This window comes from Patiria miniata, unplaced genomic scaffold (assembly GCF_015706575.1).
Source record: "Patiria miniata isolate m_02_andy unplaced genomic scaffold, ASM1570657v1 HiC_scaffold_22, whole genome shotgun sequence".
Classification (NCBI taxonomy): domain Eukaryota; kingdom Metazoa; phylum Echinodermata; class Asteroidea; order Valvatida; family Asterinidae; genus Patiria; species Patiria miniata.
In genome coordinates this window covers 13,482,802-13,508,054 of record NW_024037061.1, presented here as the reverse complement: position 1 = coordinate 13,508,054, position 25,253 = coordinate 13,482,802, and the positions used below count along the sequence as shown (strand labels likewise).

General features: G+C 38.7%; 1 protein-coding gene across 1 annotated transcript in view; it reads right to left on the bottom strand.

The window, feature by feature from the left end:
- Window positions 1-8: 8 nt before the first annotated feature.
- The window catches only part of LOC119730216 (mitogen-activated protein kinase 1-like), a 49,164-nt gene continuing 23,919 nt past the window's right edge, over window positions 9-25,253 (bottom strand). Inside the window, exons 3-8 of the mRNA XM_038203007.1 lie at window positions 12,084-12,139; window positions 10,100-10,289; window positions 7,276-7,480; window positions 6,340-6,498; window positions 4,646-4,755; window positions 9-4,401 (exon numbers count right to left, since the gene is read on the bottom strand). Coding sequence (XP_038058935.1) covers window positions 4,261-4,401; window positions 4,646-4,755; window positions 6,340-6,498; window positions 7,276-7,480; window positions 10,100-10,289; window positions 12,084-12,139 — 861 coding nt within the window. The 3' untranslated portion in view covers window positions 9-4,260. The remainder of the gene's footprint in view (window positions 4,402-4,645; window positions 4,756-6,339; window positions 6,499-7,275; window positions 7,481-10,099; window positions 10,290-12,083; window positions 12,140-25,253) is intronic.

Here is a 25,253-nt window from a genome sequence, read left to right as displayed (position 1 = left end):
CAACTGAAGCCTTTTGTTATTTTTTTTTTATTAAGCACATGGGGAGACCAAAAAGTTATGGATACGCTATGGGTAACTCACTACCATTACAGCAGTCTACACATGTACAGAATGTACAATTAACACGAGATACGACTGCCAAGCTTGCAGGCTTACGTAGTTAGTCTGTAGAAAATAATTCTCTTGTTCTTCTCTACATTAAAAATATTTAATTTATACTTTTGTTTGAATATATAAACCTTTTAAAAGCGATCTGCTTTACATGATTCTTCCAGAACAGGTACTGTAGTTTTTTTAATTTCTTTTTAGGAAAAAACGACAAGATTCTTCTCCATGGTAAAGCACGTTCAGCCAACATGATCCATTATCTACGTAAAATCATAGTTTCGTTCTGCTGTAAAGAAATATCATATACCATTGATTAGAAATTTCGAACTTTGTTTTCAAATTTGTGCAGGACACTTTAGCCAAATGTTAACAAACTTGGCTCTTTTCCACGCTATAAGCTCGAGCCCTAAGAAAACTTCAAGTACAAAGAACTTAACTTCTGCAAACATATTTAACCTGTTTTTCTACGTATGACAGAACGTTATTGGTTCTTCTTAAAGTGTCACATTATTTTTTTTACTTTGATGACGAAAATCTTGGCATTCAAATTTTAAATTGACAATATGCACAAAGAACGCAAAATATGATCTTTTCCACAAAAGTAACTTGAGAAATGGAGCTACTTACTAGATAATTTGTTTTCAGCTGAGAGAGACTTTTAGCTGCTATGGGCAGTGATTTCATGAAAAATATACATTATGGGAAATAAACATTACGGGCAATACCAGGACGGCAAACTAATTATCACATGAATATGTACCGCTATAGTGCACTCTCTGTGAACAGAGTGCGCCCTCTGGTGATGGGAAATCAGGTTTCCATGACAGATGTATTTTATCATGGCGTTCACAATTTGAAGCCATTTTTTTGGTGGTGCCGGGCTTGCGTGCATGCCGCATGCATTCTCATAGCCTATAGCCCAGGGATTCGGACACAATTCATCATCATCACACAGGGATAAAAAAAAAACACTTACAACAAACTTTGTGGGGTTTTTTCAAACATAATCATTTGATCACTTCAGAGAGATCATACACAGTACACAAAGTGAAAGAGTGCGCTTACTTATCAGTAAATAGTCTTAGTCCAAGCCTGGATTTTTTTATTGTTCCAATTATGCAGCCAATCCCTGCATGAGCACAGTACACAAGACCCCACACAAAATCAAAATGCAGAGTTGGACCAAGACTAATCAGTAAATGGGCCACTCAAAATTAGAAACAAAATACAGATTGCAAAAGCGGGTAAATTCTCCATAATGGTGCAAGTATTCACAATATAAAAATGATGAAGTACGTGTACGGTATTTATATACAGATCTACAGTGTCATGCCTCCGGCGTGTGTCGCACACCTCAAGAGTCAATTCACATGCTCACACGCCGGACAATCGTAATCACACGCCTCGCGCTGAATTGTTCTAAACTTCTAACATATAAATTGTTGGGGTTGTTTTCATGTTTGGGTTAAGCGTTTTGTCGACTTCGGTTCTACGCAAAGATCGAATAACACCGCGCTGCGTGAACGACAGTGGTGGTTCAATCAGACATGTTTCTGTCGCAAAAACAACCCCCAACGCCATCGACCGAAAGAGACACCCTCATCACCAGGGCCAAGGTATGTACATTATGATGGCCTTTGCCGCTCGCACCGTCACACTCCGAGCTTTTGTGTGATCTTGGCATCGCAGTTTTTACTGAAAATCAGCACAACTTTTCAGTTCCAGGTGCAGCATGGCTCTTTGCTCCCCACGATACAGCACAGAGGACTCCACCTCCTTAAAAACGTGGAAACCACAGTCCAACGATAAACAGCATTCTCTAAACTTTAATTAGGTTTACATAATCAATGCTGGATTTGTGTTCCACAAATATCATCCTGAACTTTCACTCAATGTTATTACTCTTCTGTGAATTGAACAAAATTACAATTTTAATTTTATCATTACATGATGGTCTCAAAAATCTAGGCAAGTTTTCCCAACTTTTTTTTTTGGGGGGGGGGGTAGTCTATACATTAATCAAGACTCCCGTACATGTGCATTTGTTCATCTCCATCATGATTCATAAACTTTTTAAAAGATAGATTTGATTACATAATCTTAGAGTAATTAGTACTTAAACACTACAAAACACAAAAATACCGGTAAGTCACATTTATCCTGTAAATATATAGTATAAACACTATCACGACTGTTGATTTTTTTTTTCCCTTTATATAATATTACTTTTTTATGTACAGGCTTCCATTTTTAATTTTATTTAATTTGGTCAATCATGCTTGAAACAGTAGAAAAATATGTTGAGAACAAAAAATCATGAGAAATTCAAAAGTGTAGAATGAGTTTACGAAACACAAGACAGAGGTGATATAACCCTTTTAACAGAAATGCTCAAAATTGACTCTGGGCATGAAGGCTATTTTTCCTTGCTTAAAAAAATTAATTTACTTTTTGTAATTGTAAGAGTTTCTGTGCTGGGGATTAATAATAACACAAAAAAACACTTCCCATAATTTGGACAAAAATATACAAAATTTACTCAGCTGTTGATACCACTCTAAAAAAGTTCAAGCATAAGACTCTTTTTTTTTCTAATTTTTAATTTTTTTAATTTTTATATTGTTCTAATTTACTTGTTTGCAAAAAGCAGCATTTCCTTTCCAGTTAACCTAATACCCCCTCACCTCCACCGATAAAAAAAAATTTGTAAAAAAAAGTCTAATTAAAATGCAATATGTAATACTTGACCCCAACAAAAATCAATGGGTGCCTTTACGTAGTTCTCAGAATATATGGAAATTGTTGAAACTTAATAAAAGAAAACAGAAGTGGGAATGTTTTTACCAAAAAAAAAAATTCTTCAGGTGTTCAGGACAATTGTGCTTTTAACATTAAATATGTTCCTAAATGTTTTGGAAAAAATAGAAAACGTGTATAGATTAACCCTGTCCTCTCTTTTATATCAAATTTTATAATAATTAGTTTATAATAAAAATTTGCGGCTAATAAAGGAGCAAGGAAGGGGGAGGATTGTTGATTCCTATGATCAACAATTTTCTATGCCAAAAAATCCACAAAACCAGCATGAAGACAAACAGAGCAATGCGAACCAAATTTCAGAAATAATCTACACCGACAGAAAAAAGGGCAAAACTTAGCAGAACCAGTCTTATGATCAGGATGGCGATAAATCCCATGCAGGAATCCATGGAGTGGACAATCCTGACAAAACTGGGCAAAGCCGGAACAAACTGGTTTGGGTGAGGACTATCTATAGGCACCTGACAGATGGGACTGCACTTGGGCATGTTGGACAGTTAGAATGCACAGTGGAAAAACCGGTCCCGACTTATGATGTGCATCGGGTTGGGTAAACCAGACCAAACCGACCTGAAACATTAGAGATTTAAACTGAATCCAACCGAAACCGATCTTAACTCCCTCAAACCAAACCGACCCGAACCGACCCGAAAAACCCCCTGAATATCTGGCTTGGACAAATTCATCACTCTTTTGTGCCTGCCCTTACCCACTTATCCTGCCCTTACAGCTACTTTTCATATTCCCATATATGTAGCACTGCATATTTTGTGTCGAGGGTTTAGGACTCTATTCTATAATTTTGGCTAACTTTGATTCAAATTGCTCCTCCCGAATGTAATTCTTTGTTTGATATGATAAAACTCTCTTCATTCGAAAAAAAAAAAAAATCCCACAACTACATGAATGTCCCATGTATCTGTCAGTGTACATTGTAAAGTTCAAAATATATTTACAAGGAAACCAACATCTTTATATCCTTCTTCCAGAATTATCTGTTGCCACCAAACTGACATATATGTATGACACCTGCTGATATCATTTTACCTCCGCTGGGTTAATAAAATACAGTTTCCAGAGAAATAAACTACAACGAGAAGATGTCGATGTTTGGCTGAAACAGTTGGCACTGGCAAGAAGAAAGATGAAACTGGCTTAGACCGGTTTATACAAGCAGAAAATTGCCTCAGGGAACACAACCATTACAAGCAACTCAATTACCATATGAGCGGTTTCAACCTGTGAGCACCGGATCAAACCAGTCTCAGCCAGCACCCCTACCTCTCTGGTTACATTGATTGGACTTACTCCCCCAGGTTTTGGGGAGACATCCTAACTCATTTCGCTGCCCTCTCCTTCTGGCTTGGGTAACAAGATAAACTTCTTGGCTTCTTCAAAGATGAGCTCCTTCAACTGCTCCTTGGGAAGATCGTCCAGCTCTGTCTCAAACTTGAAGGGTTCTTCTGCTATAGGCTGTCAATGTCAAAACGTAAACAGACATTATAAGACGTATGCAAATTATATGAAAAAAAATACACAAATTATGTAACATATTTTTCCTGTTTTTCTCAAACGTCACAAAATTCAGTGAAAATTGGTACCTTAGTGTGTTTAGAAAAAAAACATGTACATCTCCTTCAACTAGAAAAGGCAAAATGCCTAAAAAAAAAATTATGGAACACCTCCCCCATCTCAAAGGCCCAAGCCACGCCCATACCTCATCGGTGGGGTCATGATACTGTTCCAAGTAAGGATGCTTCAGTGCGTCCTCCACTGTTATTCTCTTGTCTGGGTTGAATGTCAACATCTTATCCAGCAGGTCCAGACCTAAGAAAGTTGACACAAAATATTTAAAAAAAAAAAGAGTATTTGAAATTGTTACCCAAATCGTAGGAATCAATGGAGTCATTGTTTACTGCAATGTAAGGAAGATTGGGGTGAGAGTTCCCTGCATATCATACCAAAGGCAATCAATATTTTTCTTGCACTCCAACGGCTCGGCATTCTTAGGAAAAAGTTCCCAAATTTGTCTTTGAGCAAGAACTAAATGAATACCACAAAACTTTTATTGTGTTCACATTTGTATTTTTTTCCAACTTTCTGTCCTACTATTATCATTTCATGCTCAAGTGTTTAAAGCTGTATAGTCCATCATTTGCAGCTATCCGAAAAGTAGCTGGCGTAATTATTGTTAAAAAACATGCTTGGTTGAAAGATAGTAAGGGGACTAAACTCCCTGTGAAATTATTCTTTCTGCCAAGCTGTCATTTTGAAGTAATCAACGAAAGAAGGCCTTTCCAACGGTGCTTCTTAAGACGCACCGTAGGAAATTTAAATTAATAGTTCGTTTAGTTATTCGGCGAAGCGCGCGCAAGCATTGGCACGATGCACACGCACGCGCGGTTGCTATAATTCGTCGGATCAGTGCGCAAAATCGCGTAACTGCAATCGGCTCAGTGAGAACGTGTCTCGGACACTGAATTCAGGCCCAATTAAAAAACATGATTCAGCAACTTTTGATTTGAAATTGAGATCCTAGAACGCTGTTTTTCTCGAAATATACAGCTGAAGCTGAGCTGAAACTTCATCAGGTTAGTTGTTCAGTACCTTTCTTTAGATTTTGAGCACTTTTGTTGCTTCAAACGAACAAAATGCACAAATTACAAATGATGGACTATATCTTTAAGTGCCCAAAATGGCACATTGAGCTCATTTCAGAATTTTCTTTCAGGTTAACTTTGGGATTTAAAGGCAAAGTACCGGTACGTCATTTGTCATTTGTGCATTTTTTCGTTTGAAGCAACAAAAGGGCTCAAAATCCAAAGAAGGAAGCTTAACAACTTACCTGATGAAGTTTAAGCTCAGTGAATGCTGTATATTCCAAAAAAACAATATTCTAGGATCTCGATTTCAATTTAAAAGTTGCCCTGTTTTGAATTGCACCTGAAATCAGCGTCTGGGACGCATTCTCATTCAGCCGATTGCAGCTACGTGATGTCAAGCACTGAACCGACAAATTGTAGCAACCACGTGCGCATGTGCGTCATGTCAACGCTTGCGCGCACCAGTCGCCGAATTGAAAACGAATTACTTTCCAAAAATGCGTCTTTAGACGCATCTTTGGAAATTACCTTCTTTTATTGTTTTCTTCAAAATGACAGCATGCCAGAAAGAATCATTTCACAGGGAGTTTAGTGCCATCGATATCTTTAAACCAAGTAAGCTTTTCAACAATAATTTTGTCATTTAATTTTTGGATAGCTGCAAATGATGTACTCTACCTCAAATATTTTGGAATCTTCACATGAATATGAAATGTAGCATGTGTTTCTTTTTACATACAGAAATTGAAGACAAATGTGTGTTGAATGAAGAAAATATACACACAAAAAACTACATTCTGAGACTTACATTTAGGATCAGCTCTTGTAAAGATAGTATTCCAGGGCACAGTGGGTTTGAAGGGTAGCGACTTCAGGTAGTTACGAGCCTTCTCGTTGTGGATACAGTCCAAGTCGTCAACGGACGGTGACCCAAGGGTGTTCAGAATATAATTCAACTGGTCTAGATCTGTGGCACACAAGATTAAGGTGGAATAATCCAACACAAAACCAAGGAATATGACCAATTGGCCCACGAGTATACAGGGTGAGTCAAAAAAAGCAAAACCCAAATGTCGTGACTATTGTTTTAGTGAAGTTCTGCATGTAGCACTTTCCAAATCTAGGATATGAAAGCCCAATTCACAAGCTTTCTTTTAGTACAAGAATCATTCGAATCAATCATGTACTTTTCAAGTTACGGAATTTTAAACACAACCGATGTTTTAAAGTTCTGTCCACGTATCACAAGAAAGTGTACGTTCTTTCAGCAAAACGAAAACAATTCACACACATCTTATGTGATTTCTTTTCGTTTTGCTGAAAGAACACTTACCTTGTTATCCGTGGACAGAACTTTAAAATACACAAAGTAGTCATGGCAGGGGAACAGGATTGAGTTTTGATTGCCTGTGACTGTTCAGACAGCAGGAGGGCTAGTGGAACTCTCTGCTAACCATTAACCCTAACTCCCTAGCATGATTTACTAGGAACCATACCCATCCTGGTGAATTCCAACACCATATGGGAAACTGCACACACCTATTTCTGACTTTGTTTCTGGAGGTGTGCCAACCCAATGTAAAAGTCAGTTTAGGGGTACTGTACCCATCCTGACAAATTCCAACAAAACATGCCGTTGGGGTTTGATGGGTTGAGTTCTGTTAGGGTTAAGCAACATTTACAATTTACTATTTTCAAGAATGACATTTTTGCATTCCCCCCCCCCCCCCCAATAAAAGGATACAGTGTTTTCCGGGGAAGAGTGGTTTGCTGCTGGACATCTCGGCCAGAATGCAGCCCACGGACCATATGTCAATGCTCTTGTTGTAGCCCTTGGAGTTGAGCATGATCTCCGGGGCACGGTACCAACGCGTGGCCACGTACTCTGTCAGGAACCCTGTGTGGTCGTGGACTGGGTCAGCTATCCGGGCTAATCCAAAATCACAGATCTGTCAGGTGGAAGGGGTTACAAATAATGTGTATTTTAATATGTATTCATAAATACCTCAGACAGTTTAGCCATTCCTATTGGTCGAGAGCCCGTCACGTGGCCGGTCTTAAACGGATGATAAAGACATGGCTAGCTGGTCTTAAACACTTTTCCAGTGTCACATAAAATGTGGACTCCTAAAAATCCAGTGCCTCTTACCGTTTCATTGGTTGAACGTTCACAATCCTCACGTAGGCATGCGCAACACTACCAGTGAGTCAGCATTTTATAGTTCTAAATTCAAAACGCAACGCCCCAGGTGCGTTCTGCGCGACATCGCGCAGAACGTGCTACGCGCGCGTCAATCTCCATAAAAGGGTTGTTTACATCTTACTCGCCAGCTGAACACTCCATTATTTTGCTAAAGGGATGTTTCAAAAAGCTGGAGTGAACTTGTTGATCAAAATCACGATTTTTTGAACGAATTCCTTGATTTTATTTTACCGAAAAGGTATTTATGAATGGAAATAAATACGTGCTCGGTCGGTATTAATTACTCTGTTTAAGACCACTTAGAGTCTGGGTGCTGATAATTACCCTCGCCTCCGGCTCGGGTAATTATCAGCACCCAGACTCTAAGCAGTCTTAAACAGAGTGATTAAAACCTCTCGAGCACACATTTATTCCCTTATTTATAAAGCACACGTATCCACCAGTATTGGTGCTCAAGGCGCTACATCATTATCACCCTGCTCATTGGGCCCATGAAACATTCCAAAGACAATCTCAGCTCCCTGGGGAGTATACAGCTCGATGCTGCCATTTCAGGGCAAAGCAGCTAAATCAACCGCAAAAACCATCTCAGCACTCACAGGTACCCAATTTACTCATGGGTGGGAAGAAGCAATGACTGACAAAGTCCCTTGCCCAAGGGCACACACACCATAAACCCAGGCTGGACTCGAACCCACAACCTGCAGAATTACCCGCAGACCACAAATTCAATGCTCCAGACCACGAGGCCACGGCTCTCCACAGAAAAGAGTAAGTGTTGTTCACTATAAGTATATTTGATAATAATGACACGCTAATATGGCGTTTTATGGACCAAAGTCTCAAACAGGAATGAGATTGTCAATTGACAACAGAATCTGTAAATTGGATGAAAAGTGCTTTTGCGTTGCTTTCTATGCAAAGTCATCAAATTTTCTCAGATCCAAAATGTCTGCTTACAGTCCGAAGTCTGAAAAATCTCACGTCTGCTCAAAGCGCTTCACAATTATTACCCCCGTTCATCAGGCCATGCGACCACTTTTTCTGCAGCAGCTCGAAATCAGCACAATCTGGACCCAATTTCATGTCTCTGATAAGCACAGAATTCCGCGCTAACCGTAAGCACAGGATTTTCTGCTATAGTAAGCAGGGAGATTTTGCTTATAGTAAGCAGGGATTTTTTGTTAACAGTAAACAGAGGCATGAAATTGGGCCCTGTGCCCAATTTCACGGCGCTGTTAAGCACAAAAATTTGCGTAGCACAAAAAAAAGTCTGGCTTATAGACGCAGGTTATCAGCCAAAAAGTCCAAGTTATTTTCATGCTAAGCAAACAACAGCTGAATACTAATCACTAGCAATATACATCAAGTGGAGTTTTGGCTGGTAACCTGCTTTTATAAGCCAGACTTTTTTTGTGCTAAGCAACTGTTTGTGCTTAGCAGCACCGTGAAATTGGGCCCTGGTCTCCACCCTCAAAGGTACAATAACCCGTACACATACATGTACTTCTGGTTAGAGAGCTCAGGCAAGTTTAGTAAAATGTAAAATATCTTGCCCAAGAACACAACCCATCAGGGTTTGAATCATCAGATTTTGATGCTCAACGTTAAAGGGAATGTACATCATTGACTTTTGCTGTAGTTGTCAGAAATGAAGTAGTTGAGGTGTTAATATAATAGATCAAAATAATGTTAAACTGACATGTTTGAAGTTTTGTGTTCAAAATGCTGGAAAAACCAAGAAAAACAAAAAAGGTTCAAGTAGTCTGGTTCCCTGACTCCACTATTATGAAATGTATCAATTTATAGATGCCAGAAAATTGAAAGGTAAGGGAACCAGTCTAGCTGGCTTGCACCCGTTCATGAACATGTAACCAATAGCAAACAAAATTTGGACTGAAAAAAAAATGGTAAATTTGGAGCAGTAATTGAAAAATAGTTAGGTTTTTCCAACGATGGTTGGCCGACCACCGTTGGAAATTTATACAAAAATACCACTTTTTTTGTAAATGACTTCACTGCAGCTGACCAGGAGCCATAATTTTACAGGATGCTTTAGACTGTCATTTACCAACATCCTAGTAAGGTATTTCGTAAAAATTTGGTAGTTTTGTTGTTCGATATTTGCAAAATGTTGTATATTCCCTTTAAATAATCAGGAATCCACGAAGTAAAGTAGTCTTTGCTAAATCAGCAACGAAATGAAGTGAGTGATGTTCACAATTAGCAGGGAGGTAAATTTTTACCAGGGCAGAAAAACATCACCAGGTCGGCATAAACAAATTCATCAAGGCTTTCCACCCTCCCAAAACCCCTGTTGGAGAACACCAGGGCTGGACTGGAACCTGGAACAAGCCCCCGTTACCTTGAGATCACAGGTAGTATTCAGCAGTAGATTACTAGGTTTCAGGTCCCTGTGCAGCACATTGGCCGAGTGGATGTACTTTAAGCCTCTCAGGATCTGGTAGAGGAAGTAGCATATGTGGTCGTTACTCAGCTTCTGCGTCTTGAGAAGCTTGTACAGATCCGTCTCCATGAGACTCTGTACAATGTATCTGGATTTCAATGGTAAATGTCAAGGTAATTCATCTGTAAAACACACACACACAAAAAACCACCACGAGCAAGTTTCATTGAGGACCACTGTTGACAGAGATGTCAACTCCGACACAAAGTCCCCATTGTCATCTTTATCTTGTAGCCAAGCCCACTTCCGTTTAGTTTTTATTTTTGCTTCTATGGACTTTAAGCTGTTGGTTCATGCAATCACTTTGACTTTTTCCATATTCCTATTATTTATTCTGCCTACCCGAATTTCCAATGTAATATTCGACACGAGACATGAACGATGCAATTCCACAACACTGTCGGTGTACATGGCCTTTGCACTACGCGATGCGCGCCACGAAAACATAGTTGGTACCCGACGTTTTTTGTATTCACATATATCACTGCGATCGGAAACCACCGATAACTGAAATGATAGACTTGACTTCCAGTCTGAATGCCACGTGTGCTTAGCACACAACACGCCCGCACTCAGTGAAGCACGTTGGCCGCCTGTATCGCATGCAGGCTCGGATACAACAAAGACTTGGGTTCAAGACTACTTCAACGAACAACGTTGTGCCGTGCGTGCGCCTAAATGTACTAAACTCGAGAGTGCTAACAAGGTAAAAATCAACGCATTTCTCTGCGTTGAGTAGTGGTTGATTAATGACGTATCTTACAATCCAAGCCTTAATAGCAATAAAGGCGACTCTAGTGAAACGATGGCCTGAACTTTTTCATGAAACTCTTGATTCTGGCTCTCAGTTGATTTTACATGTTATTATGATAAGCTTGTTACGCGGTTGTAACAAGCAATGCAACCAACCTTGGTACACATGTAGGCGGACACCAAATCCACGGCTATATTAGTCCCAACATAGTTGTCTAGTGTGTGTTTGGGTGAAGTTACTTGAACTACCTTGAGCCAGAGTTCGGTTGAACAAGTGTGCAATTTTCTTTCCCATCAAAACCCCTCACCCTCAACTTCTATCTTATATGCGAGGCATTCTGGAAAATGAGGCACTTGGCACAATCCGTAGTGGAGAAAAATGCAAATAAACGAATGGGGGGTAATTTTTTTTTGATTTTCAGATGCATTGATATTTGTAATCTTTGATATGTCTACTACACAATTTTTTTTTAAATAGTATAAAAGTCATGGACTATTTTTATTGGCATCTTTCATAATTTTCATAACTACAGAACTCGAAACTTTAACCCTAACCCCCTAGTACTTCCTTAGGACTACCCTGCTAAATCCAACAGAGTCCAGCTGGACTTTCCTGCTCAATCCACTGTGCCTCATTTTCAGTTGTCTGCTGAATCCAACGGAGTCCAACATGGCGTTATAATGCGGTTTAGTTGTCTGCTGAATCCAACAGTTCAATGCGTTATAATGTGGTTCAGTTGCCTGCTGAATCCAACATTTTGCATGAGGAATGTACACATGGGGTTAACTGCTCAATCCAACAGGCTCCATCGGGTACGTGACATAGTTGGAGCCTGTTGGATTCAGCAGGGTTAGGGTCTTTTACTCAGTATTTTACTTTTTTGACATGTCGATAAATACCATCTTTAAACGGCAATAACTTGTCCGATTGAAGTGCAACAAACAATATTGTAAGGAGAATTTTATTTTCTCTCCTAATACCCGAACACCCTACACCAATGCTCATCAACATTTAACCATTAAAAAAAACTGAACCGTTAACAACTGATGATGCGTGATTGCGTGAAAGGGCAAGGACGTCAAGTGATTCCCTTTCGCAGTGTTGAGCAGATTATCTCAAAAAGGATACACATCTTTCAGCTCGTCGATACTGTTCGCATGGATGATGTCTTGAATATTGATGATCTGCAAACGATACCAAAAAAAAATAATTTGAAAACATTAAATTTAACAGGCTATAGGGTGTCTTAGTTGTATAGATCTGGCAACATGCAAATCAACCAGATAAAACAGACAGATCTCCTCCTAATAATTGAGTTAAATAATACATACCGTACCTTTCTTTAACCCTAACCGAACTCAACCCATCAAAGTCCAACAGCAGGTTTTGTTTAAATGTGTTGGGATAGGTACAGCACCCCTAAACTGATGGTCTTTTACATTGGGTTTGGCATACATGTACCTCCAGAAACTAAGTCCAACAGTGTGTGTGTACAATTTCCCATGTGGGTGTTGGAATTTGCCAGAATGGGTATGGTTCCTGTTAAATTATGCTAGGGAGTTAGGGTTAAAACTTACATAACAGCCAATTTTCTGAGTTAATTACGTGTACATATACTGTATGATCCTATTCTGTGTCCTTACATGCTGTAAAACCAACAATGAACATGCACGTTACAGGGGGTTCCAGTTCATGTACCGGTACTTTATTAATAATAATAATAATAATAATAATAATAACTACCCTGGATTGGACATTTGGGAGACATCCCCATAGACTTGTGCACAACATTTTTCAAACTTACAGTGTAAATGTACCTTAACCCAATATTCCCTTTTCCTTTTTCGACGAATTTCGGTAGGTTTACTTATTAGACCACGAGCAACAAATATAATCTAATTGCGACAATAAAATTTTGCCTCTAAAGGGGGGCTGTGACATTAGAGAGACATGAAAATGTCTCCCTAATGACCGATGTCTCCCATCGTGCGAAGAAATTACAATAACGTGTCTCCTTAATGGTACCCGGTACCTTTACACGTATACTATTAACCCTAACCTCCCCACTCCATCAAAATCCATCCCCCATTTTGGTGGATTTTGGGGGACTTGGTCCTGTGACTAAATATTGATGGAAAATGATGGACTTGGGCCTGGAGGCCTAAAGCAAAGCATGCATGATTAATGGAAGCAGTGTGATTGATGGATTTGGGCGGACTTGGTCCAGTCATGCCAGTGCTTCTAGCAAAGACAGAAGGGAGTTAGGGTTAATAAAATAAAACTTTTTTTTATTGACTAAAACTTAAAAGCACTAAACTGAAGAGCATGTATGAAGAACATGGCATGCACAATACACCAACTTCTCAAGTTACTCTTACATACATGTACATGTACCGTAGCTCCAACATAATCCAATGTACTGATACATGTATGGTATTTACATGTACATACACATTGTATATGGGTCATTCCATGAAGTTGGGTACACAATCAATGCATCAGTGACAGTGGTCCAGTGAAAACAAAGTGCTGTTATTTTTTTTTTTGACAAATTAATCACATTTTTTATCGATCCCGATTTATTGAGGATGAATGGGCGAACAAGAAAAAAAAAATTTTTGGGACCTCCAATTGGTCGAAACCCAAACTACGTCACCAAAATATCATGGTATCCATGTTTATTTTAAGAATATTTTGTGACATGAAACATACTCGGTCTTCAATGTACGATTCTGTGTTCCCAAGAGTATATTTTAAATAATGTTTTGCAAATAAAGTTGAACCAATAGACCGTTTACGATTCCCTGATTGTTATTTATTCCATGCGTCTTGCATTTCTGAAGTATCGATCACGGAAGTCTCAGCGCCCATCGTAACATTTCGTGTCAGCAATGTTGCGAGGTGAAACCGAAATTTACCGACATATTGTAAAATGTCAGAGTCATTTAGAAGACCCAAATAACGATTTCCACGAGAAACAGTAGCATTCCATTCGTATCCAACCAGAAATCATGAAAAAAACTACACGATTTTTAAAAAACAACCGTGGTTACTCACTGGTAGTTGACTTCGCATCCACTAAAAAACGTGACGACGTGATAATTAAATGCGATCGCGCGTGCGCCCTCTATAGATTTTCTGGATGAACGTCTTGCGATCAAAGTACCCGGATGCAACCCTTGCTTTGTTGCAAGAAGAAACCCGCGTGCTTTCGGCAACTTTTCCATCGTGGGTGCCAATAGTTTTGGTGTCATTTTTTTACGGTGTGATGTCAGTTACGAGGTATACCACATTCGGGGAGGACAAACAAGGGTTAGATTACAGATTTATCAACACGGTGCCTGGTAATCCCGAAGAACTACTCCCTGTGTATGCTGAAACATGAATAACATCTCAAACAATTGTTGCAGTATAGTTGACACGCTAAAACCTGCACTTCAGCTACGGAATGGATACGAAACAAAATGGTAACCGCGTGACGACGTGATATTCCATTTCCGTGATTTGGCATAAAACATGTTCATGCACGGTCAAACGGCCTCCAAATTACTAGATATGCCACCTGAAGTACAAGTAGACATCGATGATTAAGATGGTTGTACTTAAGTTTACTTACGATCCGGAAGAAAAGTGAAATTTTCCGTTCATTTCGGAGAGCTCCCCTCGCGATCTTGAACACGTTAAATTTCCGATCGTGTTTAATGTTTGAACGACGCGATTTCTTCTACATGCCCAGCGTACATTCGATGGTCCCCGTATCCCGAGTGCGATTCCGTTACCGAGCGCGCGCGATGCATCGATTATGATAATGAGTAGACTGGATCACGTTTGTAAACACATGTGCATTTCAAACGATAATAGGGAGTCGGGAACTAGCGCAGCTTTTATGGCGGGTACCAGTTCAAGCTGGTTCCCGATTCCCTTTTACAGTTCAAAATGCACATGTATGTGTTTACAAACGTGACTCATTATCATAATCGTGCATCGCGCGCGCTCGGTAACGGAATCGCACACGGGATACGGGGACCATTGAATGTACACTGGGCATGTAGAAGAAATCGCGTCGTTCAAACATTAAACACGATCGGAAATTTAACGTGTTCAAGATCGCGAGGGGAGCTCTCCGAAATGAACGGAAAATTTCACTTTTCTTCCGGATCGTAAGTAAACTTAAGTACAACCATCTTAATCATCGATGTCTACTTGTACTTCAGGTGGCATATCTAGTAATTTGGAGGCCGTTTTGAAGGTGAAATCTGATGTTTTTTGTTGGAAAATGTTGGTTTGGGACAGTGACACTGACAGGATGATGTTGTCCAGGTCGCGGTATTAGCTTGGACCCCACTATCGCCAGACCATGTCCAAAATGTTAAAAAAGGCGATAAGTTGGGTCCAAGTTACTCGGACTAGAAGAGGCTAAGCTTTCACAAATGACGCTAAATATGTGTCCCGAAACCCTAACTGAAATTGCACATCGTAATGGAAATATCACGACGTGGTTTCCATGCGACGGTGTGGTACGATTTTGTGTTTTGGCCTGTGCTTTTGCCTGCGTTGGATGGTCAACGTCTGATCTATTAAAAATGGGGTCCTTTTCATTTATCTGTTTGAAGGGGGTTCGAAAGTTGGTGATTTTTACTGAAGTTAGTCTAAAATAAGAGGGGAAGTGTCAACATTGATTGGTCACAGGCCAGGATACCGCCAGACCATTCCATTCTCATAATGGGGGTGGAGCATCATGTGATTTTCTTTTTCTGGTTTGAATTAAGATATTTCAACATTTTTTTCAAACAAAAGAAACAAAACACATAAGAATGAATAGTACAAAACTAAAAAAAAATCTTCCCCTAAGAAATAAATTCATAATTTGCATTGATTTAGGCTTCAGCATGTTCAGTAAATTCATCCATTTGGGAATGGTTAATCCAAGGAACAATGCATCCAACAACACTGTTATGTAATGGGTACTAGAGGGTGGGAATGGAGTGGGGAGGGGGGGGGTGGGGTAGGGGAGGGTAGGGACGGGATACGGGAAGGATGGGGACGGCAAAATGGTTTAGGCATCACATCTTGAGATGTAATCAGAACGTTCGATAATTTGGCATCCATGTTACATGTGAAACCCAACCCTGTCCAATAATGGGAGTCTCGAAGCTAAACTCTCTCACATCTTTAGCGGATGTTTCAAATTTGTTCATTTTTAATTAATATACCGGTAAATGAAGTTTTACTCATTTTTTTATCAAGTTTAAAGTTTATTACCTGATTAAGACTGAATTGTTTGTGATGGACTTATGATGGACTTGCAGGGACTTGTGATGGACTCGACTACAACACTGTTATGTAATGGGTACTAGAAGGATGGGAATGGAGTGGGGGAGGGTGGGGTGGGGTAGAGGAGGGTAGGGACGGGGTACGGGAAGGATGGGGACCGCAAAATAGTTTAGGCATCACATCTTGAGATGTAATCGGAACTTTCGATAATTTGGCATCCATGTTACATGTGAAACCCAACCCTGTCCAATATGTTATGGGTACTAGAAGGGTGGGAATGGAGTGGGGGAGGGTGGGGTGGGGTAGGGGAGGGTAGGGACGGGATACGGGAAGGATGGGGACGGCAAAATGGTTTAGGCATCACATCTTGAGATGTAATCAGAACGTTCAATAATTTGGCATCCATGTTACATGTGAAACCCAACCCTGTCCAATATGGGAGTCTCAAAGCTAAACACACTCACATCTTCAGCTGATGTTTCAAATTTGTTCATTTTTAACTAATATAAATGAAGTTTTACTCATTTTTTATCAAGTTTAAAGCTTATTACCTTATAATCCATATATCAGTTTCACGTGTAACAGGACACCAATATTTTGGTGTCATTGTTACATGTGAAACCACAAAATTATTTTGCATGGATACTGTCTTGTGTAAAAGAAATGGTAACATGGCAAAATAAGTTGAACGTGTGGGTTTGCTTCCTTGTGTTTTACACGTTTGGTGTAGACAAACATTTTTGGAACAGACAATACAAGAAAAAATATGTATGAAGGGCCAAATTTATATAATTTGCCCATTTCATGTGAGTGAACAACAGCTGATTTCAATAATCTCATAACGATTAGCCAAAAAATGTATGAATTTAATTAATGTACTTATCAAGCCCTTTTAAATACATTCTATACTTGGAGCATATCAATTCTATAAAATAACAATGGGAAAGGTGATTCCTCATGTTTGGTGTCCATGTTACATGTGAAACTTGCTTTGCATCTGTTAATAAACAACACTGTTAAAAATAAAACGTTTGACAAGATGTCTCAAAATGGTTTATTATTTTAGACACTACATATATGTCAGCACCTAAAAAAGTTATTTTAGTGCTCTTCACATTATTTTGAAAAACTCACCCTCATGTCACACATTCTGTACCCAACTTTGTGGAATTACCCATATACGATACGTACACTGACATTATACAATTGTTTAATGTCACCAGTGTGTAACAGTAAATGTACTGTTCATGTGTATCGTGACTCCATTACAAAACAAGCAGATGGAAAGCCCTTTTATTTAACCAATATTGAAGTCATGATCGATACACAGGGTCATGTTACCACTTACCAGTACATTCAACCATGACACTTACTACCGGGCATGCTTACATACATGTACTATGTACGTCATTTAGTCTGACGCACACATTCACACATGGTATTACAGAGTAAGTGGTTTCTCAGGAATTCAAATGTCTGAAAGACAATAATACAGTGTGACTCATCTCACCTAACGTGAAACCTAATTTAAACCTAATGGCCCAAATAACACATTAGGCAATCAAACTTAAACACAATACTTGACAGCAACAACCGCCACATGAATCTGCATAAGCATTGATTCATTACAATTAAGTGACACGCAAACAAGTACGCATTGCTCTTTTGAAGCGAGCTCACAGCCTGTTCGGCTTCATACAATCAGACGACCCCTTTTAGTCGGCTTGCCATTGATATCCAATGGGAGTTAAAGCCCTGCGATAATGATCTCACTGATTCACGCCAGGCCGGAGAATTAGCATTAATAGATGAAAGCACCTTCACAAAATGGACAACACGACCTTTTAATACTCTTGCCTCTTTTCTTTCTTTAGCGAAAAAGAGCATCAGGAAAAAATGATTTTTTTTTTTAAAATAAGCAACACGTTCGACTTAAAGTTAAACAGAAATTTTCAATGCAGAAACTTGTAGTTATCTTTCAAGCCTACCGGTACATGTACATGTACTCTATTAAATACTGTCACACGAACATGTACGCATACATGTTCGTGTTCAGGCCGACAAAGTGCAATGAAGCTCTACATGTACATGTACACCTATGCATGCCCTCACAGCAGTCAAAATCAATCAAGTGACTGTTTTTAACAGTTAAGAATTCTCTTGTTACATGTAATTTGATATAGCCATGCTTTGACTGGAGGTGATTGATATGCCAGCTGTACCTACCAGTTACCTCTTGTGTCTGTTGATGGAATTTGACTAGTCACAGTGATTACATGAATGTGATCTGGGGTTTTTTTTCTCGTCTATGTATACAAATGCATGGCAGGGGAAAACGAGGACATTTTAGACCGTCTGTGATTGATCAAACAATCGGAGGGGTGTATGACGACAGGCTACAAGAAATGGTTGAAGTTTCCAACTTATTCTTTTTCTTTTAAAATGGTAAACGCCTCCAAAGCGTGAAATTAGAGACAAAGGCTGTTTAGAAAACATTGAAATTGGCTGCCACATGTAGTGTCAATCAACTTAATGTAGAGTAATCATGGTAATGCACATTAATGACAGGATTTTTTTTCATTCGGACATATGGACATAAGTATGGTGAAGTCAGGAAAAGTTCAAAGTTTCACCGATTTGTGTCTTATGGTTTTGTTTACTTATAACAATAGGCCATCAAAATGTTGTGTTTCTTAAATTTCTAATGTGTACATGTAGTTCTCATACTCTTCAAAAAAATTAACATCAAATAAACACGTAACAAAATAAAAATAGCAACAACAAACTGAACATCATAAAAATATTACTGCAAGTACCTACATGTACATATTCTGATGCACAAAATGCATGCTCAAAAACGTATGTATGATAAAAAAAACACCTAAATAGTCAGAATAACATCAAACATTTGTTGCATTGCACTGCCATAAAAAGTCCTAACAACATCACCCACCGATAGAATCCGATTGAGGTTAATGCATAAAAAAAACACTGCAGAAACAGAATCTTGGATGGGTCATAAATTTGACGATCGGTGATGCATGGGGTGAAATTTAAAAAAAGGTCAATTGTTTCATTAGGGAGCGCCCGCAGCAGACATGGCAGTCAAGCAGAGCGGCGCTGCAGATAAGATCGTGCACACGGTGCAGACTGGACTGGTACACGCATTGATATTCAGGGCACAGAATCCAATTATTGTGTGGCAATGCTCAGGGTCCCAGGCAGTGGATTTTTTTTTTCTCCCTTCTCTCTATCCAGTTAGTTTGTAAAGCATCAACAGCAATACTTGATTAAGTTGTGTCATCTTTATCCCTGCATGCAGACATTAAAGGGGTATGTGTTTCATACAGATTGATCCATTTGCACACATGTACAGGTACATGTCACTGTCAATGAATACATGCATATGTACCAGACAGTATGTTTTAAAGGGAATGTGCATCATTGGCTTTTGCTGTAATTTTCAGAAACGAACTATTTTGGGGGTTAGTATAATAGATCAAATATTGTTACACTGACATGTTTGAAGTTTTGCGTTCGAAAATGCTGGAATAAACCAAGAAAAACGAAAAAGTTCAAGTAGTCTGGTTCCCTGACTCCACTAAAGATGAAATGGATCAAAAATGCCAGAAACTTGTAAGGTGAGGGAACCAGTCTAGCTGGCCTGCACCCGTTCATGAACATGGAACCAATAGCAAACAACATTTGGACTGAAAAAAAACCAATGGTACATGTAAATATGGAGCAGTAGTTGAAAAATAGTTAGGTTTTTCCAACGGTGGTCGGCCGACCACCGTTGGAAATGTATACAAAAATACCATTTTCTTGAAAATGACTTCACACCAGGTGCCATAATTTTACAGAATACTTTAGACTGTCATTTACCATCATCCTAGTAAGGTATTTCGTAAACACTTGGTAGTGTTATTTTTCAATGTTTGCAAATGTTGTATTTTCCCTTTAAAGGGGAATGTGCTTCATAAAGCATTATTGATATGCCATTTGCGTACATGTACATGTACATGTCACTGTCAATGAATACATGCATATATGTACAATGTACCGGACAGTATGTTTTAATGTGTTGTCACCTATGTAACAAACATGTCGTCATTGACACCACAGACTGACACCCGGTGGTCCCTGGACACACGCACACTGGACAGTAACGTGTAGTGACGCGTAATTTTTGTTTTCACCAACTAAAAACTGTCACCAGTTAAAAGGTTTTTACGTTAAATGATTCTATAGCCCCACAAGTACACGGAAAAGCATTTTTCCCCAAATTGTATTTCCGCACAGTGCTTGCGTGTCAGTTCGTGAAAACCAAAATTATTTACAACGCGTTACTTTACGAAGTGCGCGCACACAGTACTTACATGTCAATTTGTGAAAACAACGACAATGAATACCTTTTACATGTGTACATCTTCATGTACCTGTAAATGTAAATTTGGAAGGTATAAACTGGACATGTACTGTACATGCACATGTACATGAACATGCATACTTATGAGGAATTCTCCTGAGCCACCTAACTGAATATACCATGTACCGGTACACGTATGCCAATGTTCGAAATTGATACCTTTATTTAGAAAAATGCATAGCTGGGATTTACCGTTGTAATTTGTACACACGCAGAGTCTCAAATAACTCAAAGTACAAGTACATGTACACTGTACTTCAAAGACAGGTGTGTGATTTAAATGGATTGTGAAATTATATGTACCGGGTACATGTACATGGATGGTAGATGTACATGTAGTGCTTGTTGACAACAGGCCACAATAGTGAAAACTAGGGTATGGTACGTGTATTAAATGACACTACTGGTATTTAGGGTGAGAACAGATGCCAATTCAAGGTGAATGACATTAGTTTACATGTACACGGATTTGTTTACATGTTGCTCTAATAAAAAAAATATCTCTTTCAACTTTTTACTTTTTAGATTGGACTAAACTTACAATGAACCCAATTTTAAACTTTTCTTCAATTAAAACATACTTTATTGTCCGTACCACAAAAGTTGAACAGTTAGCTGGTTAGAGCACCCTCATTGTCTCAAAAATATTTTAATTGTATGTTGTATGTACATCCCATGTACGAATATAAATTATACAGACTATTTATTTTTTAAGTGTATAGGTAACGTTCATGTACACATGTACATGTACATGTACAATTGTACATGTACATTGTGCATGTTCAAAATATAGTCACAGAAACATGTATGCATGGATGTACATGTACATGTATACCGTACAGTACAGTACATGCATACATATACTGTACATGTACATACATGTACATGCATACACACGTACATATGTACAAATAAATTCATATGCATGTACATGCATATATATACGAATTTATTTGTACATGTACATGTAGGTGTACATGTGTACAGTATGCAATGACCACACATCACAGTTTTAACTCTTTCAGTGCCCGCGAAATTTGAAAAGTTTAACCCTAAAGTGCGCAACTTGGAGCATGTTTTTTTAATTTTTCAAAATTCTGTAAAAAAAAAAGTAAATAAGTTTTACTCACTAAATTTGTTGTTGTTGCTCTCTGGTATATCCTTGGTAAATTGGAAAGTCAATAGTAGTCACGTACATAGTGATACACCCTGAAACACTGTCCTGCACACACGGGAATTCCGCACTTTTTGCAGAAAATACGAGTGTCAGTGCTGCGCCCTCTTGCAAGAACTCGAATGAAACAAATAAATATAGGTCGTACCTGAATGAAAATGATATTATTAGAAAGAGCAAGAGCGCCCCCTTGTGATAACATGCTTACTCTACCTCGTACATGTACGAGGTTTGGCGATTTTAAGTACGAATTACCTCGTACATGTACGAGGTTGGCATTTCGAACTAACAAATATACCTCGTACATGTACGAGGTTGGCACTGAAAGAGTTAAGAGACTTTCACTTAGAGTGAAACCCAAGTGTCGCCCAAAGGCAGAAATGTAACGGTACATGTACAGTACCGGTACATTAACAAATAACTGCAGATAAAAAAGTTAGGAATAAAACAAGAAACTAAAAGGACTGAAAGAAACTCGAGTAATAACAAGTGGTCACCTAATTCCTTCAGGAATACTGATAAGTGCTTCAGCAACTCATGGGTTTTTTTTCTTCAGTTTAATCTTACAAGTATTTTTCCTTCACTGAAATTCCAATCTTTCTGCAGGGCATTCTACAGTATATCTCTCCTGTATCATGCCATCAGAGCAAATACAAGCCCGGGCAATAAACGAGATGCACTGTTTGCCCACTGCTTGCTGGGTATAAACAGGCAGGGGATGACATTCTTGGCTGTTTAAATGCCAGCGGGAATGTATCAGCAAGTGTTTTTGCTGTTTAAATGCCAGTGGGCTCAATGAAAGGACCACAGACTAATTTTATCCCACCTTGTGGTTCTGGATTGCACAAAATACTATCCCGGAACCGGACTTTAAACAAACATATTTTCAATTTGAGTTTTCATCATTGGCTTTGGGCTATTTCTTATTAAGCTCTTGGATTAAAACGCCGGCTAAATTTATGCCCTCCTTTTAAAAATTAAATAGATACATGCCCACTTTTATATAATCAGAAAAAGTTTTGTATAATGCAATTTGGTTTTGATGTTGTCAGCCATTAGTGAAAACAATTCTAGATCCGAAGCCAAACGAGATACATGTAGCCTATAAGACTGAAGTTTCACTTCCTGTCAACTATTAGCGATACAAATGACTGTCTCTCTAATCGATATTTGTTATATACCAATTGTTAAAATATTCGTGACTCGAATTGACTCGAGCTAAATATTTGACTCGACTCGACCTCCTTGACCTAATGACTCGACTCGAGTCACTTCTTTAAAATGACTCGACTTGAGTCACAAAAATCAGGGACATTATACAACTCTGCGTTACATTTGGAGCTTCCGTCAACTCTGTGCTGTTATTCTACATGTATACAGTCAAAACATTTTTTTTTTAAAGATCCCTTAAAAACATTTTCACAGAAAATCCCTTGAAATTAAGTTAAAAAAATACAATTAGGACCAACAAAATGAACTTATATTGCATGGTTTGCCAATAATTTTTTTATTGGGAACTCACGTTCAGCCGTTCAGGTGTTGGGATTAAAATCCGGATTTTTTAAAATTTGGTTTGAATTCCACTATTCGGGTTGGATTTTGAAAACCAGATATTCCAAACTAACCTTAAGAAAAAAATGAAGCCTTCCATTTTTTGTGACACGTGCTTCACGTAAAGAAAACGTCTGGAAGATCTTCCAATTTGCTCCATGGACTCTGATTGTCTCCATAGCCTGCTAATTTGAGTAATGAGAGAGTTCCCACCCATTTTACAGCTGTGGAAAGCATTGCATGTGGCAACTCACTCGGCACTTTTTTTGGCATGAATGTGAGCTGAATGGAAATTTCCACCAAAATCGGATAACTGTTATTTGGTTTGAAAAAAATTAGAAAATATAACTGCTCATGTTACAAAAAAAAGGACATGCAACAATTTTAAATACATGTACCTTTCATTTGAAAGTTTCCTCAGACTGTGCACTGATGGAAAAATATTTTTAGTGCCCTTACTACACGTATGTACATTATTTACATGTAGGCATAAGTCATATTCTACCATTATAATTATTAAAAAATAATCAGTTATAAAAATCTACAAGGTACAAAATTTCGGTATCTCACGTTACAGTTTGTCCACCCATCTTTGCTACAAGTTTAAAGGGAATGTACAATATTTGCTTTTGCTGCAGTTTTCAGAAATAAATGAATTTGGAGGATTAGTATGTTATAGCAAATATTGTTCAACTGACTTGTTTCACGTTTAAGGCTTGTAGATGCTGGAAAAACATAGAAAACCAATCATGTTCTTGTAGTCTGGTTCCCTGACCCCACTTAAGATAAAACGGAGCAATTTGTACACTTTGGGGAATTGTAAGGTCAAAGAATCAGTCTAGCAGGCTTGTACCCCTTCACAGGTGTGTAATTGCAAAGAAAATGCGGAATAGCTAAATATGAAAAACTAGGAGCAGTTTTTGAAAATAGCCAGTTTTTTCCAACGCTGGTCGGCCGACCAGCGTTGGAAAAATACAGTTTTTCTTGAAAGTGTCAGCACATCAGGAGCCACAATTTTACAGGATGTTTTAGACTGTCATTCCCTAACAATTCAGTAAGGTATTTCGTGATAATTTGATCATTTCGTTATTTGATGTTTGCAAATGTTGTATCTTCCCTTTAAACATAGAAAACTAATAATCACTCCAAAACAATCTGCATAATTGTGATGCGATCAAGCTAAATGAGTCGTTTGTCGACCCCGGTCAAAAAAATTTTTAGTACAGATTTGAAAAGAGCACAATCTCAGCATTACTTCTGTGAAAACCGCATGCTGATACCACTTTTAGTTAAAAAACTATGGAAGTCGGAACACCAAGAGATGTGATGAAGTGATGTGATGAAGTGGCCCTATTTTGGCCTGTATCTCCAAATGGAATTTCCCGACAAACAACTCATGTAGCTTTATCGCATTACACATCCTCATCATAATGATGTACATGTATGTGACAATTACCGGCGCATGTACCTGTACAATATTTATGTTATCCGAATGGCACAACAAAATTAATGCTATAAATTAGATGTGCATGGAACCATGTAGGATTAATGACTTGCAGTGTACAATGTACATGTACACACTGCCTATGCCAGAAATTCTGATGAATAATGTAAGGTTGTAGACATTGGCGCATGTTCTCTCATCCATCAACATACCTGTGATAATTAAGTTTCATGACACAAATGACGTTTACTTGGAATCCGGGGTGGCTGGAGTGGGGGGGGGGGGGGGGGGGTGGCTGGAGTGGGGGGGGTGCACCGAGGAATGATGGCGAGGATATATACATGTATTGCAGGGCTAATTACAGGCCTGTTCACACTTCAGCTGGTCGTTGACGTCAGTACGGGTCTCCTAAGTGAGCCTGACTTG